The sequence below is a fragment of the Manduca sexta genome, chromosome 25 (genome assembly GCF_014839805.1).
Source record: "Manduca sexta isolate Smith_Timp_Sample1 chromosome 25, JHU_Msex_v1.0, whole genome shotgun sequence".
NCBI lineage: Eukaryota > Metazoa > Arthropoda > Insecta > Lepidoptera > Sphingidae > Manduca > Manduca sexta.
The window spans coordinates 16,453,551-16,468,546 of NC_051139.1; the positions used below are offsets into that span (position 1 = coordinate 16,453,551).

The following is a 14,996-nucleotide window of genomic DNA, read 5'->3' on the forward strand; positions in this document are numbered from 1 at the left end:
TGAATCATTTCTATAGTCATATCAATAGTAGTTTTTATTTACTGTATCTTCCTTATTGATAATAGAAATGTAAAACTTTGAGATTTTTGGATGGTTGTTAGATCTAAATGCAGAGAGTGCTAAACGGATTTAAATGAAATTGGATCCACAGGTAGTCCACAAAATAACGAAAAGGCTACTATTTATAGCAGATTGACATTATAGCAGTAGTTTTATTTCGAAGGATGGTGTAATACTCGAGCGAAGCCGCGAGCTACATCTAGATAATAGGTATTGTATAATGAACGGGGTAGAATTGAATATTGCCGAAACCTAAAAATAAAATGGAAAACAATGATTGTTACTAAAACGCAATATACGCATGACTCACCCGAGATAAGACGCAATAAAGAATACCTCGGCAGTTAATATAATGATACAATCATACTTTGGTCATGTGAATCATTTTCTTTGAAGTATTCGTTACCGTTTCAAGCAATTTACTGAATGACGTGCATTCTTTTTATTGGCCAGCAACGGAGGGAATAGTGCCCCACTTCATGGATGTGATATGACCGTCACTGCCAATACACTTAATATCAGAAGAACCATAGATACACTATGGGCTTAAAAATAAAGGGAACGTGGATTTTGGAGTTGAGGGAGAGGTGGGGTCTTATTTGGGCCTCCGGAAATCTCATTCACATGCGAAAGACAGCTGCAAACTGTCAATTCAGATTGTTTTTTGTAAGTTTCTTTTCAATTCAAATTATTCTTGTTAATCCTAATGTTGTTACTATTATTTTACTATTTCACTGCCTTAAAAACATACTCAGTCGCAATTTAGGATCAGGAAGTTGGCGGTGGATCAGCAAGCCTCGGAAAGCACGTAAGGCTGTTGGTCCTGCGCCTGATCTCTGTCAGGTCATATCGGTTTGTCATATCACTGAACTATGAGAATGAAGAAACAGAGACTGCGCCTGTGTATTTTGCACACACTTGTGCACTATAATACCTCCTGCGAACTGATCTCCGTTGAGATTTGTCGCCGTGACCAAAATTCGGTTACGAAGGAGCCTTTAAAAAGTACGGCGCTTATCATAAGACGAGATGTTACTCGTCATTTGAAACAAAAATAGTCAAAACTCATATACTTACTCACTACTCTTATATTATCCTTCATAGAACATACTAGAACGTCATGTCACGTTTATCCTATGAACAACATTCGCTAATTATGTTTTTCGATTGTACCGGTTTCCTCAATTTGCTCGCTTGCACGATAACATTTTCTCTTTAATGTTTCAAATAATTGAACCTATTATCTAAATGTATTTTTGACCTGTTCTGTTAGTAATATTTGGATTCAGTTGGTTGGTAAAAAATCGTTGTGTTTTTTAATAATACGGAATTTCTCGGGTTTGGATTTTAAATTTAGTCATGTTCTTCTCTTATTTGTTCTTATCCTAATGTGGGTTTTTTTTCGTATCGGATCCCGCACACTGCATGTCCCTCTAGGAAAGTTGGGAGGGGATAGCTGGGAATGAACTGTGGGGGAAGCTTAACGAAACCTCTTAGGATGGAAGGAGAGGAAAAGGCCAGCAAATTTTCACGAGCCCTTATAAGCCTCAATGTGAATTGGCAACTATGAGGTATATACACTTTACTGCATGCCTAGGACCGCGACAAATGTCCGCCCGTGCTAGGCGTGCATTTGGTATGTAACCCAGCGCATAAGATAATTCTTAGAGGTAATCCTCGGGGGGATCTAATGTTGGGCTCAAGACACTTCAAACATGTAGCAGAAGCGAATCGGTCTGATTTTTACTACTCGTCTACCTGGGGTCAACCCTTCTGAGTCATCTCAGACTATAAGTACTCACAAAGTAATTACAGATAATCCCGACGTCAACATCGAACCCGCAATACCTGTTTAGCAAGCCACTACTCAACTGATAAAGCGTACTCTCTAATTATATTTTAAATCTATATTATCCCGGATCTAACAATAACAATATTAATGGTATTATAAATTTCATAACAGTTAACTAGACAATACAAACAATACAAATTAAACATAAATAACCGTAGGACAGTAATTAATATTTTACAATACAGTTGGAACGATGGAAAATTCTATTCGCTTCGACCGTTGAAAAATAATATTTTAGGAGAATGTGCTTGGTGCGAGCGGGGTGCGAATAACTATAACAAAACAGCTCTAATTTCAATAAGTTAGTTGCGTATGTTTGTATATGTACCTATATTGTAATACGTAACAGTAAATAAAAAGAAAAGTCTTATAAAAATAGCATAAAGGTATATCGCGCTATCCCTTGCTCTCGCAGTTGTAGTAATTCCTGATGACGTCACGTGCCTGTAGCGACGCTTCCCTATTTCTTCACGCACCCATGTGACAGCCGAATATAGAGAAGTTAAAAGAAAATTTGTATAGACTTTCAGAGCTATAAAAACAACTACCTCATGAATTTTTTTATGTTCATTACATATAAATAAAATTAGGCTTAGTCGAAATTTTGTAAATCTCAGTGTAAGTTAAAAAAAAAAAATTTTAAAATAATCGTATTGTACGTAAATCGCCCCACTCGTGCACCATAGCCATAGCTTTATGGATATTTATCATCGCATGCATGAAAACTTATTTATTTCCACGGTCTTGTTAATTGTTATTGTTTTGATTGTAAATCACTTGGTCATAAATTTACCTTATCTCGGTATATTATTTTAAACACTTTAACAATAAAGGTACTCTACAATAATGATCCTATTGTAAACGTTGTGAACAGCACTAGATTTACACTTGGGAGCTAGTCCCCAGGACAACAAACTTTCTGAGGCAACGAAATTTGGAGAAAAAAAACTGCTAAATTAAAATTAAATGACTCATTTTATTTATTAATAAATTAATTAAACGACTGACATTCAGTTTTAGAAAAATGCCTCCGGGTGTCATTGTATGTACTTTTGAGTTAGATTATTTGAAGAAATCTATTTAACGCCTTTTAAAATTTATTAGCAATATTTTCAATAAAATACTTTGCTTTATTATTTTATGGGGGCGTTAAGAGGATTCAACGACTTGTAAACTCATGTTGTAAAATATGAAAACATTAATATTCCGTTTAATACATATTATATATTATTGTTAAAAAAACTGTTATAATGGAAAAGTGTTATAAAAGGGATGTAAATATATTATGCTTGCCTAGAATAATTATGAAATATCATTTGCAATTCAGTTTTGCGTGTTGCTATTATTTATAAACAGGCGTTTAACATTTAATTATAGTAAAACTAAGGTAAAGATATATTTGTCTACAGCATAAATGTACCAGACAGATAGAGGAACTACTGCTATTCAAAAGAGAACTAACGAGAAGTAGCAGCTTTCTGTTGCGATTCATAAAATAATATTGCCGGGATCCCACGGTAAACCGTTTTGAATTCGCAAAGTCCTTCCGCCAGTAGTGAATTCGAAATATTATCCTTATTTTGTGGGTGTTTATCGGCCGTTAAGATCAATTACTTAAGATTAATTACAAGGTCGTATGCCGGCCAATGCTATAAAAAAATGCCATTCTGTTTTAGATATCTTATTGTTCTTAAAATGTTAATAAGAAAGTATTTGAAGTCATTCAGAAGTTCATTAAAAATAAATACAGACTTCTAAATACATTTGGAACATATCAAATTTACATAGAGGAATCTGGTCATAGATTAATATAATATAGAATACTTTATCCCGTAAAAAATAAGGAGTACTTTCATCCCAAAAATTCTTTCGCGGTCAAAACCACGTGCTATATCTAGTTCTAGTAAATACAATTTATTCATTACATACGACCTTGATATCCGATTCGGTTTTCCTCAAATAATATTCATTGTTTGTGGCAAAACAGCACTAACCTTGCGGAGAGGGTAGCAAACAATTTGTCGCCGTATCGGGTGTCATTGGGGAAATATGGTGATCGGAAAATGTTCAACATATTCTGTTTCTAATCTTAAATGTTGTGGTTTGATCTGTACCTATCTACAGCATGTAAGGTTTGGCAATAGACTTGTTTAAGGAGGGTATTCAGATCTCGATTCTCATTCCAAATATAGGATTTTTAACGGGAATTTTAGCATCTAGTAGTACTTGTTTAGTCTGAATTCTTCAGTGTATCACTGTACCACTCCAATTCTGAAATTTCTTTTGCTAAAAATATTTAAAGTGCCGGCAACCTAGTTGCGAATAGAACGGACGCATATAGTATAAAAATTACCCGTCAATTATCAGTCAAGCGAACATCGTGACGAAACCTGAATACCTTAGAAGTTGTCCATAAGAATTTCGGAGGTATGTGAAGAACAGGCCGGCATGATTGTGTCGACTGTCGAGGGGTAATCATCTCTCAACAGTCGATATTCTATGGGACCCCACTCCACTTACCATCAGGTGCAAGAAGGTTACTGGAGCCCGTAAAAAAAAGAGGACTGCCATTTCGCACTAGGCCAGCGTAGTGAAATAAGGCCTAAACCCTCTCAGTATTACAGGAATTGTGTTTCCAGCAAAGGGTCAGTTAAAATACAGGGCTTAGTATTATTGTTAAATTAGGGAAAGCATGTCCTAAATTATGTTTCGGTCATTAACCCTGCCGCCAAATCGTGGGACGCGGTGGACATTTTTCATTAGCCCCCGTCCACACCACGCGCTCCATTTTTTCTCCACACAATGCAGCAATGTTATCGGATTTCTATAAATAATTTTGATATACCTTTTTGTTAATGTCCTTTATTCGAGGTTGAAGTTTATTCCGGTGATGGAAATAAAGAAACAATAGCCCTCTTTTCACTGGAGGGAGGGGGGCTAATACATGTATCTTGATCATCCACATTTAGTTGAACTTATACTCGTCGTGTCGTCGTCGCCGTATGAAGCGGCGATAGCCTAGTTGGGTGTGGAACGGACTACCAAGACGAATGTCCGCAGGTTCAAATGCCAAGGGCACACACCTCTGACTTTTCTAAAAAGAAATCATGTGTGTATTCTTTGTGAATTTATCGTTCGCTTTAACGGTGAAGGAAAACATCGTGAGGAAACCTTGCACATCTGGGAAGTTCTCTATAGGAATTTCGAAGGTATGTGAAATCTACCAATCCGCACTAGGCCAGCGTGGTGGACTAAGGCCTAATCCCTCTCAGTAGTAGAGGAGGCCCGTGCTCAGCAGTGGGCAAGTATATAATACAGGGCTGATATTATTATTATATTATACGCTTTTAGAGAACGAAATACTTTTGTTTACTTCTAATATTTCCTGGCCTTCTCCCCTGCGCCCATCCTAAGAGGGCTCCTTTTCCTTCCAATGTCCCTTTCCCGGATATCTCCTCCCAACTTTCCACCAGCGCCCTGCAGTCGCTAACCCGCCGGATTCTAATATCCTATTAACAGGTGTAATAGTTGATGTATTTCCAGGAATTACTGGGAGAATGAATAAGGCCTCATGCTGCCGTAGACGCCGAGGGCGTCCTTCGGTGCGCGGGGGCTTTTGAGCCCCCCACCCATAGGAGACGGGCCGCAAGGCGGCACCGCGCAGGGGCGGCTGCGGTCGCAGACTAGACACTTCAACGTCAGAGGAAGCCCGCAGCCGTCCCTAATGCGCCGAAGAGGGCCACCGCGGAGTTTTAGCTGGTAGACCGTGCATAGGGAGAATGAATAAAACACAACGTCCACGCACAACCTGTATTTCGAACTAACTTCTTAAACCTACTCTCCACCACTCATTATAATTCATACTAGTGTTTTATACACTACAACAGCTTTCTCCTGGTGTTGACTGCGGGGTCCGATACCCAAAAAAAAATCGCTCCAATATCACTAGAGGATAAATCTATTATAATATATAAAGCTAAAGAGTTTGTTTAAACGCACTAATCTTAGGAACTACTAAACAGAATTACATTTTTTTTTCACTAATAGGAATCTTCATTACTCCTGTGTTCTATATGCTTTATATCCAGGAAATTGTATTCACGTCAGCGAAACTACAGGCAAAAGCTAGTCTATAATACGAGGCAATTAATAACAATCTATTACGCCCAAAATAGTTTGAATTTGCAGATGGTCATAGCGACCGTAAAGTTAGTAAATGGCGTTGTTTAGGGTTAAGTCGGTGTGGTGTGAATGATGGCCGATCGCGGCAGCCGGACGCCTGTTTGACTAAGAGGCTTGATGTAATGCTCCGTGCCACAAGGCGTAAGCGCAGCGTTTTTTTGAATCGAGTAATAAATAAATAAGTTAAGGCGATACCTCAAGGTCCATTTTCATACATTTTGTTTCGGCTTTAATCTGGGTAACTAAACAAGTATTGGCAAGTAAAGAATTTAAATTCACGTCTAGTTAGTGATTAGTTCTCGCAGTTGAAGAAAAATGTAAAAATAATTAATAATCATGGATATTTCGGCCTTTAAAATTTCGTCATATTAAATTTTAAAGGCCGAAATATCCATGATTATTAATTATTTTACGTTTTTCTTTCAACTGCGAGAACTAATCACTAACTAGACGTGAATTTAAATTCTTTACTTGCCAATACTTGTTTAGTTACCCAGATTAAAGCCGAAACAAAATGTATGAAAATGGACCTTGAGGTATCGCCTTAATAGTAAATGTTTTTTAAATCGAGTTAAACAAGCTGGTTGGTCTATAAAAGCCATTTTTAATACGTCTAAAACGTACGAGCAATTTTGTTTCAAGTGCAAAGGTTAAGATTCTTCTTAATCAACTTGCAGGAAGGTAAAATAATAAAAAAAATGTCCAATTGTTTGTTTTGTTTTCGGCTCAGGTTTTCGGCCTCTGTATTGCTTTGACGTCTGACAAAGCTTGTCAGCTAACCGTTCGAAAAAATGCACTAAAACAATCCAAGATGTCGTCTTTTTAGAATAGTGTACCAACGATACAAATATTACTTTTAAAAGTGAATATGCGATTGCCTATGATTCACCAGTATTAGCAAACAGAGCAACAATCCCAGAGCAATCAAATATGTAGAGGATAATCTAAATTTACAAAGTTCAAAAAAAAAATTTAAATTTTATCAAGTTCTGTTTTCAATTCTGTAACTTTTGTAGCAAAAAATAAAACACGTTTTTGTTTATTCATTATTAGTACATTCTTCATTACTAGTAAAAATAAATGATACAAATTCGCCATGTCGTATGCTCCGCGCCGCATCCATATTGATATATCGGCAGAAAGTGCTGTATCACTCAACCCGAGCCCGGCCGAAATGACTTGCTCCAAATAGTTCCGCATATATAAACGGACAGCGGCGGACGGATTCGGACACACATGAACATACTTGAACGATAATTTCGTTTTATGGTCAGATACTAGAGACGTTTTTCTAAACAACTGAATGAGAAGAACGTCGCCTCATGGTATTGATAAATCTTTTTTTGCATGGTGTGATGGTCATGAAAATGGATTATAGATTTGTTATGTTTGATGTAACATCTGTCAACGTCGAAGTTTTATACACCCGCCTTTTATCCACGAAAGAGTAGACAGAACGCAACAGCTGCACCCATTTTTAAAAGATTAGTCTATTTGAATGTTGTGCGCGGGTTTTATCGCTGTATAAATTTTAAAATTGTTACGCTGAATATTGTGAATCATGTAATTTGAACATTATTTTTATGCCATATATATTTTTGAATCCAGCCTATAATCCATAGCAATAATGTGAAAGGGGTGAGAGAATCGCCACACCAGGGGCAATTTTCAAACTCCGCGCAGATACACGGTAGAAAAACCCCATATCACTTTGCCCGACCCGGACACCGAACGTTGAGTAAACGTTATTAGAATCGACAATCATGTGTGTAACTCGAACTCACACATAGTCGCGTTACACCGTGAGTAGCGTTTGCTCGATTTACGCGATGGTAAAGTTACTCGATAGCTTATAAGGAACTCGCACTAAGCACACTGACTATAATAATGTGAAGTATTTTGCCCAAAATATAGTGGCTTTATCCTGGTGGCCACGTGTCTAATAGACCTCATTCTCTACTCAGGAATTAGTAAGAATTAATTTGTTGCCAAATTATTTAATAAGCATATCTTGGGAAATTTTACAACTATTTTGAGTCCGTCTAAGTTTAATCTCAGGGCCGTGATTCGTGAGGTATGGAGTTCAATACTTAGGTCGGATATTCAAAATTAGTAAGTATGTGATATTGATTCAAAAATACACACGTAAGTTGCCTGTGGTTGTAATTTGTTTTAAAGAGGTTGGAAGTCGGTCATATCATAGAACGGAAAAGTTCTCTGAACTAATTGCATCTCTGCCTACCACTACTCGGCTAAAAACCTGAACTTATACAACTATAATCGAAGTATTATTAAATCCACCAAAATTCCCCGCTGTATTCAAATTATCCTCTAATCCAAGATTAACCAAACTTGGAGGCATAAACTCCAAAGCTTCTTCTGCCTCATTACCTTCAAACTGCATTCTGATCCAGGTACGGCAGAGCTCATTCGTGCTGTGAAATTATAGTGAATAATATGAACCCTAACCCAGGAAGTTAGAGTTCAAAATTCCTTGTCAAAATATGGCCAAAAGTTAGAGCATTAGTGAACGCGATCCAATTTCAGTGAATGCTGTCAGTTGATTTTGAGCTTCTAATAAGGGGTGAGTGGTTGAGGAATTTGGTTCAAATAAAGGGTTTGGAGGTTCCTTGGATTTTAAGACATGAATTAATTAATTATGACTGTTTTATAGCATTTCACAAGCTGTAAAAAATAACAACGAAACTATTAGCTGTAAGAATTGTCAAAATGCAAACGCTGTCGCCAAATCACAGGCCACCAGAGTTGCCACAATCGCTTTTTCTTCATTAAAATAATTTTTAAATGATTTTGTTTTAGATAAAGAAAAAATAATATATTGAAGTTAATGTGTATACGTATTTTCAAGTTTTTAATATATTCAACTACTATTCAGGCTGACTATAACATATAATATCGAGCACACGAGACTTACCTATAACTGGGGTCACAATTTAATTAAAAATACGAATCTGTCACAAACTAATTCAAACCGCTGATCCAAAATAAACAACACCAAATCCTGAAATTACCCCGTAATATTTTATGTAAGTAATTAAGGTAACGAGTGGGGCATTTCGAATATTCCAGAATGTTCGGGAAACGCAGGGTTGTGAAATTTTATTACCAACATTTTTGCTTGACGACATATAGCTGATGGTTTTTGATATTTGATTCGGTAATTTGCATGAACTTTGATTTTTAGCTAGAGGTTTGCGAATAAGCGTTCCGTACCATAACATAATATTATAATGATTAATTCGTCTTCCATGTGTTAAATTAACGTTTCGGCTTAGTTTGGGATTAACCCTTCCTGAACCCACTCTGGAATATCAAGCGTCGCACAATTCAGATTAAGAGAAATCTACACAGTGTTACCCAATCCTATATTCGTACCCAGGACCTCCCAATCCACAGCTTGTCAAGTGAATATGACACCAGATCAAAAAAGCCTTTTTATTTATTCCTTAATTTTGCTCGCGGCTTCGCCGTCCTGAATTTTTTTTCTGGAATAATAATTAGCCTATACCCTTCCTGGTGTCTCAAACTGTCTTCACACCAGGATTTATGAAAATCTGTTCCGTAGTTTTCGAGTCACGCGGTCAGTCACGCGGCGGGGACTTTTTATAATATTATGTATTATTATAACAACACATTCGATCATTTTAGCACATCTTTTACCTTTTTATTCCAATATTGGTCGCGGCGCAACAAACAAAAAAAACAATTTTACATAATAGTATAGATTACTTTTGATCCCAAGTTGAAGTCAAATAAAGTTCCTACTACATTAGTTTACAGCGCAGTCGACAGTTAAGTCCACAGTAGAACTAATAATGTCCACCAACAGCTCAATACCAACATCTAATGTTATTAAGACACTTGGCCACATCTCCACGGACCCGATCTAGCACCATTATGGGAGGATGCGCCACGTAACTGCATCGTAAACGGCTTACACCAGTGTAATGCGCTCGTTATTGGATACTGGAAACGCAGTACTTAGATATCAAAGAGGGTAGACAGTTGGTATAATGAAAAGTATTTCTAGACTCACTATTATAAAGTCCTGTGTTGATTTTTATTTACGTTGCAAAAATGAGATAAAAATATTATAGTTGATACATGATGAAATGGCGCCATGTGTTATGTATGAAAAGTTGTCCTGGTCACACCTCTGTCTACCACTTCTGGGATGATAGAATTAACACCTAAACTGTAATTTTATTGCGTGTATATAGAAACACTAGCTTTTGCTCGCGGCTTCACCCCCGTGAAGGACTTTTCCGGGATTATTTTGTTTTCGACTTGATATGTATCGTTATATTATGACCAAATTACACAAAAATATTATAAATTGTAGCCTATATGTTATTCTGATGTATAACCAATATTACTGTAAAGTTTCATCCAAATCCAGTCAGTAGTTTTTTCGTGAAAGAGGAACAAACATACATCCATACATCCATCCTCATAAACTTTCGCATTTACATTATTAGTAGTACATTCTGATGGTAATCTTCAGCGACACAGAGCTGTTAATTTTAATTTTGCTTATTGAACAATTTATTTTTTTATTAACCTTATATGTTGCTTATTAAATTGAGATATAGTTTATTAAATAAATAATATAATAATATCAGCCCTGTATTATATACTTGCCCACTGCTGAACACGGGCCTCCTCTACTACTGAGAGGGATTACGCCTTAATCCACCACGCTGGCCTAGTGCGGATTGATAGACTTCACACACCTTCGAATTTCCTATAGAGAACTTCCCAGATGTGCAGGTTTCCTCACGATGTTTTCCTTCACCGTTAAAGCGAACGATAAATTCACAGAGAATACACACATGATTTTTTTCAGAAAAGTCAGAGGTGTGTGCCCTTGGGATTTGAACCTGCGGACATTCGCCTCGGCAGTCCGTTCCACACCCAACTAGGCTATCGTCGCTTATTAGCAATTGTATAATGTTATGAGTACGTAAAATTTTTCTTAGATTGCAATTAATTTCTCCTAAAATTGTCTAATAAAAGGACAGAATTAACTGTGGACTTCGCAGGGAGCAGAAAATTGTTCCTGTTCTATATTCATATTTTTGTCTCAAAAGTATTCGGCACCCTAACGAACTACGGATATCCACATACATACATCCTGTATTCGTATTTCTCGTTAAAAATACCAAAGTGAGGAAAAATATACGTCCATTTGAATTCAATCCTTCTCTTTTTGACAGCATGTTATATATTCGAATATCAGACCCTAAAAACAAGTGTTCAATACGAACATAATGACGTAATACAACACTAAAATTGCTCATAAAAAATCAAAATTATTTATAAATTACGCTCCCGTTTTAGGGTACCTTGATTTGAAATATTTCGTAAAAATTGCTTTCACAGCCCTCCAATTGAGAATGAGTCTTACTAACGCACACTGTAGTACATTTTTGAATCACCAGCTTCCCTAAGAATACAACCAAGATTAGTTTTATGGACGACATGAACGCGCTTCGAAGTAATTTTATCTTTATGAGTCAGTTGACGATCGTCGTATAGTTAATGCGCGGATATCAGGTTTGGTTCCCGGGAGCCGACTTTGACAGAGTTGCTGACAAATTGGGGTTATGGGTAAGCATCCTTTGGCGTGTTTGGAGGCTTTATTACAAGTTCGTAGCTTAAGGCTGTTTAAACAGATTCTCTATAACTTACTTTTGGTTGGAATATTTGGATTATTCTTATCGTTGTTAGAATAATAGTAACTCACGTCTTTCAGTATTCATTATGGCGTTTACAACAAGACGAAGATTAAGATAAATTTGATTTACCGCGATGTATCGCGGACCGAAATGTGTTGCAGGATAAAGACATATTAGTTTTCCCTGAGACTCGCCGAGCTTCACTGGTCGGTGTCATGAAATGCGTGCCACTGCTGATCCTGGCTTACAGGAGTTGTAGTGGTGGGTGGGAGGGCGGTAAAGTCTCTAGTCATTAGAGGCTAGTGGACCGAGGTGTTAGAAGTAAACGCAGAACCCACTTAATGAATCACAGTGAAATAAGGCACACGGATATATTTTATTTATTTATTTATTTATACATATATTATAACACCATAACAGTTAATACTAATGCGATGTTATACACATTTAGTCTTAACAATTGATTTCAATACATCTATGAGCCATTTCTGTGAATTCTGCCAGGTTATATATCATTGTTTGATGTCTTGGTTAACATAGTATTAGCTACTTTAAACCTGAAATATACATTGAGACATGCGAGAAAAGATCTTTCATACGAATGGAGCCGCGATCCACACATAGTTAAGAAAAAATCCAAATTCCTTATACTCTGCCATAATAACAAAAGAGGCTAATTTCATTAAAATAAAAGTTTCGCATTTATCCCGCGTCACCTTTTTATCTTACAAAAGTTTGGCCAATAAAAAAGTTTTATTGTCAATTTGGCATTTGGCATAACAAAATCCAAAACAACGCAATAAAATTATTATAATATGAATTCAAACGAGAAGCATCTGGACGTGGAATTCAAAAGGTATTTGCAAATCTTGAAACCTTATTTGGCTCAGTTATCAGACCAATTCATAATAAACTCTTGCAATGTGTGGATACAAAGACTGTCGAACCGGAATGTGGATAAGATTCTTAGGAACAAGTATATTTTCCTTTTATTCTCAAATTTAGCGAGAGGATATCTTGACATGCCTTTTCTGCATAATCCACCAAGTGTATTACCACCTCTTCATGAAGATGGCAGTGACAGCGAATCGTCTTCAGCAGAATGCTTGGTTATTAACCCTGAAAAGCCTTCCACTAGAGTTATTTTTGATAGAAAAAACTCTCTATCATCAGAAACAAATTCGCAAGACGACAAAGATAGATTGAAAGAAACTAATGTTGATAAAACAACGTCTGTTGAAAAATGTGACCAGAATTCAGCACACCAACATAATGGATTTAATATTGGTGCTGAATTCTTGCTAGATGATAACCAAGGTAGTTCTGGTGAAGAGTATGATAATAGAGCTGCAAGTCTGATTAAAAAGGTGAGAGAGATAAAAACACAAAATATTATATTACATAACGAACTACTAGCACTACGAGGTGATGTCATAACAAACAAAAACAATGAATTTTCAACCACGATTGATAATTTTACAAATACCTATATTTTGGAGAGTCAAAGTAATATGACAGTAAGAACCTTAAAATGCAAGTTGCAAGAAATGAAATACACAAGAAACAGCTTAATAGATACTGTTGCTAAACTTCAAGATCAATTAAATAACTTTGAAGATATAAAAAGGCATGAAATTGATGAATTAGAAGCAAAACATAAATTAGAAATTATCAATATCAAAACGACTATGCATGATGAAATTAAAGAAATATATGAAAGGAAAATTGAAGAATTGAAGCTGTCTTACGAGGCAACTATGAAAGATATTGAAGAAAAATCGCATATAAATGATACCATTATAGAAAAAAATAAAACCATTAACGAAAAAGATATGGAGATAGACCACCTACGAGTTCAACTGGAGGACCAGAAGAGAAATTTCCAATCGGTTTTAAGCAAACTGCTACAAAATTCCAACGAAGAGACTAAAGATAACTCAAAAATTCAAAACCAACAATATGAGAAACGTTTGAACAAACTAGAAAAGTCTAAACTCAAATGCGCCAAAGCATATGAAGCAAAATTAGCTTCTTTGCAAAGAGAAAGGCACTTGGCTGAATGTTCCTTACATCTCCAGCTCGTGAAACAAAGAGCTCAAGTACTGAGTGAAGTTGCAGATGATAACCAAACAGACTTGACAGCTGCACTAAATAATTTGGAAATTAAATACAAAGATATTATGACAAATTTGCAAGCGAGCACAATGAACAGACGAATACAAGACCAAATTGCTTTGGAATCCATTCTACAGGCCGCGTGCGGATTTCAAAGCGAAATATCTCGCGGCACTAACAGCCAATTTTCGGGGAAAACCTTTCGGAACCCCAACCAGAGCGGTGATGCTGAAAATTGGACCGTACCTAATGGGAACAAGGTTGTGAACAGGTGTTTTTATGACGACGGTTTGTTGACCGGCCAATGTTTGGACGGGGAAAAAGTTGGTCAACTGTTTGAGAGGCATATTCCTCAGAGGGACAGTGGCCACTAGACAGAACATAAAACTATTTTGGAGCATAGTTACGGAGTTTAATTGATGACTTGGGGCCATTTGTCGGTCGTAAAACGAAATGGACAGATTGTTTGTAGCACACATATGTGCGCAAAACTTTACTACACTGACTGAATGCCATTTAGTTTCTGAGTTTAAAATTAACAAATCAGACGCTTTATCTTGGTAAATTATCGAATTTCAGACTTTGTTTGCGACATTAAGTAAAATTGTTCCATTAATTAACTTTTGTTTGCAATTTGTTTCATTGTCCTCGGCGGACAGAGATAGGAACGTCGGGTTGTCTTCAACTTATCTTGAAAGTAACTAATCTGATTAAAAATTTCTATCCCAATTGGCAACGTTTTGTTGGTATTTTGACAGTTTCGTGGACATTAAGAGACTTTTAAGTATTTTTACGAACTTTACTAAATAGTAGATCGAATCTTAACAAATATTGGGTGCCGATCTTTGTCATGGTGTAGTATGAAGAACATAATATTACTATTCAGCACATATTTCTTATTCCTTAAGACCACAAGCGCAGGGGAGAGTCATGCAACAACAGTCATGTAATTTTTTTTATATCTTTGAATGATAAGACGAGCTTGCCGTTTATCGGGTGGTATGCGATACGACCGCCCATAAACAGCAGAAAATGCATCCAACACCTTGAATTACGAAGTATTGTTTGGTTTCATGATTAAATTAAAC

At 36.5% G+C, this 14,996-nt stretch overlaps 1 protein-coding gene across 1 annotated transcript; it reads left to right on the forward strand.

Annotated features, from left to right (window-relative positions):
• The first annotated feature begins 12,543 nt into the window (after positions 1–12,543).
• On the forward strand, positions 12,544–14,528 carry LOC115448563 (interaptin-like). The gene has a single exon (XM_030176037.2). The coding sequence runs from the start codon at positions 12,609–12,611 to the stop codon at positions 14,280–14,282; it is 1,674 nt and encodes a 557-aa protein (XP_030031897.2). The 5' UTR covers positions 12,544–12,608; the 3' UTR covers positions 14,283–14,528.
• Positions 14,529–14,996: the final 468 nt, after the last annotated feature.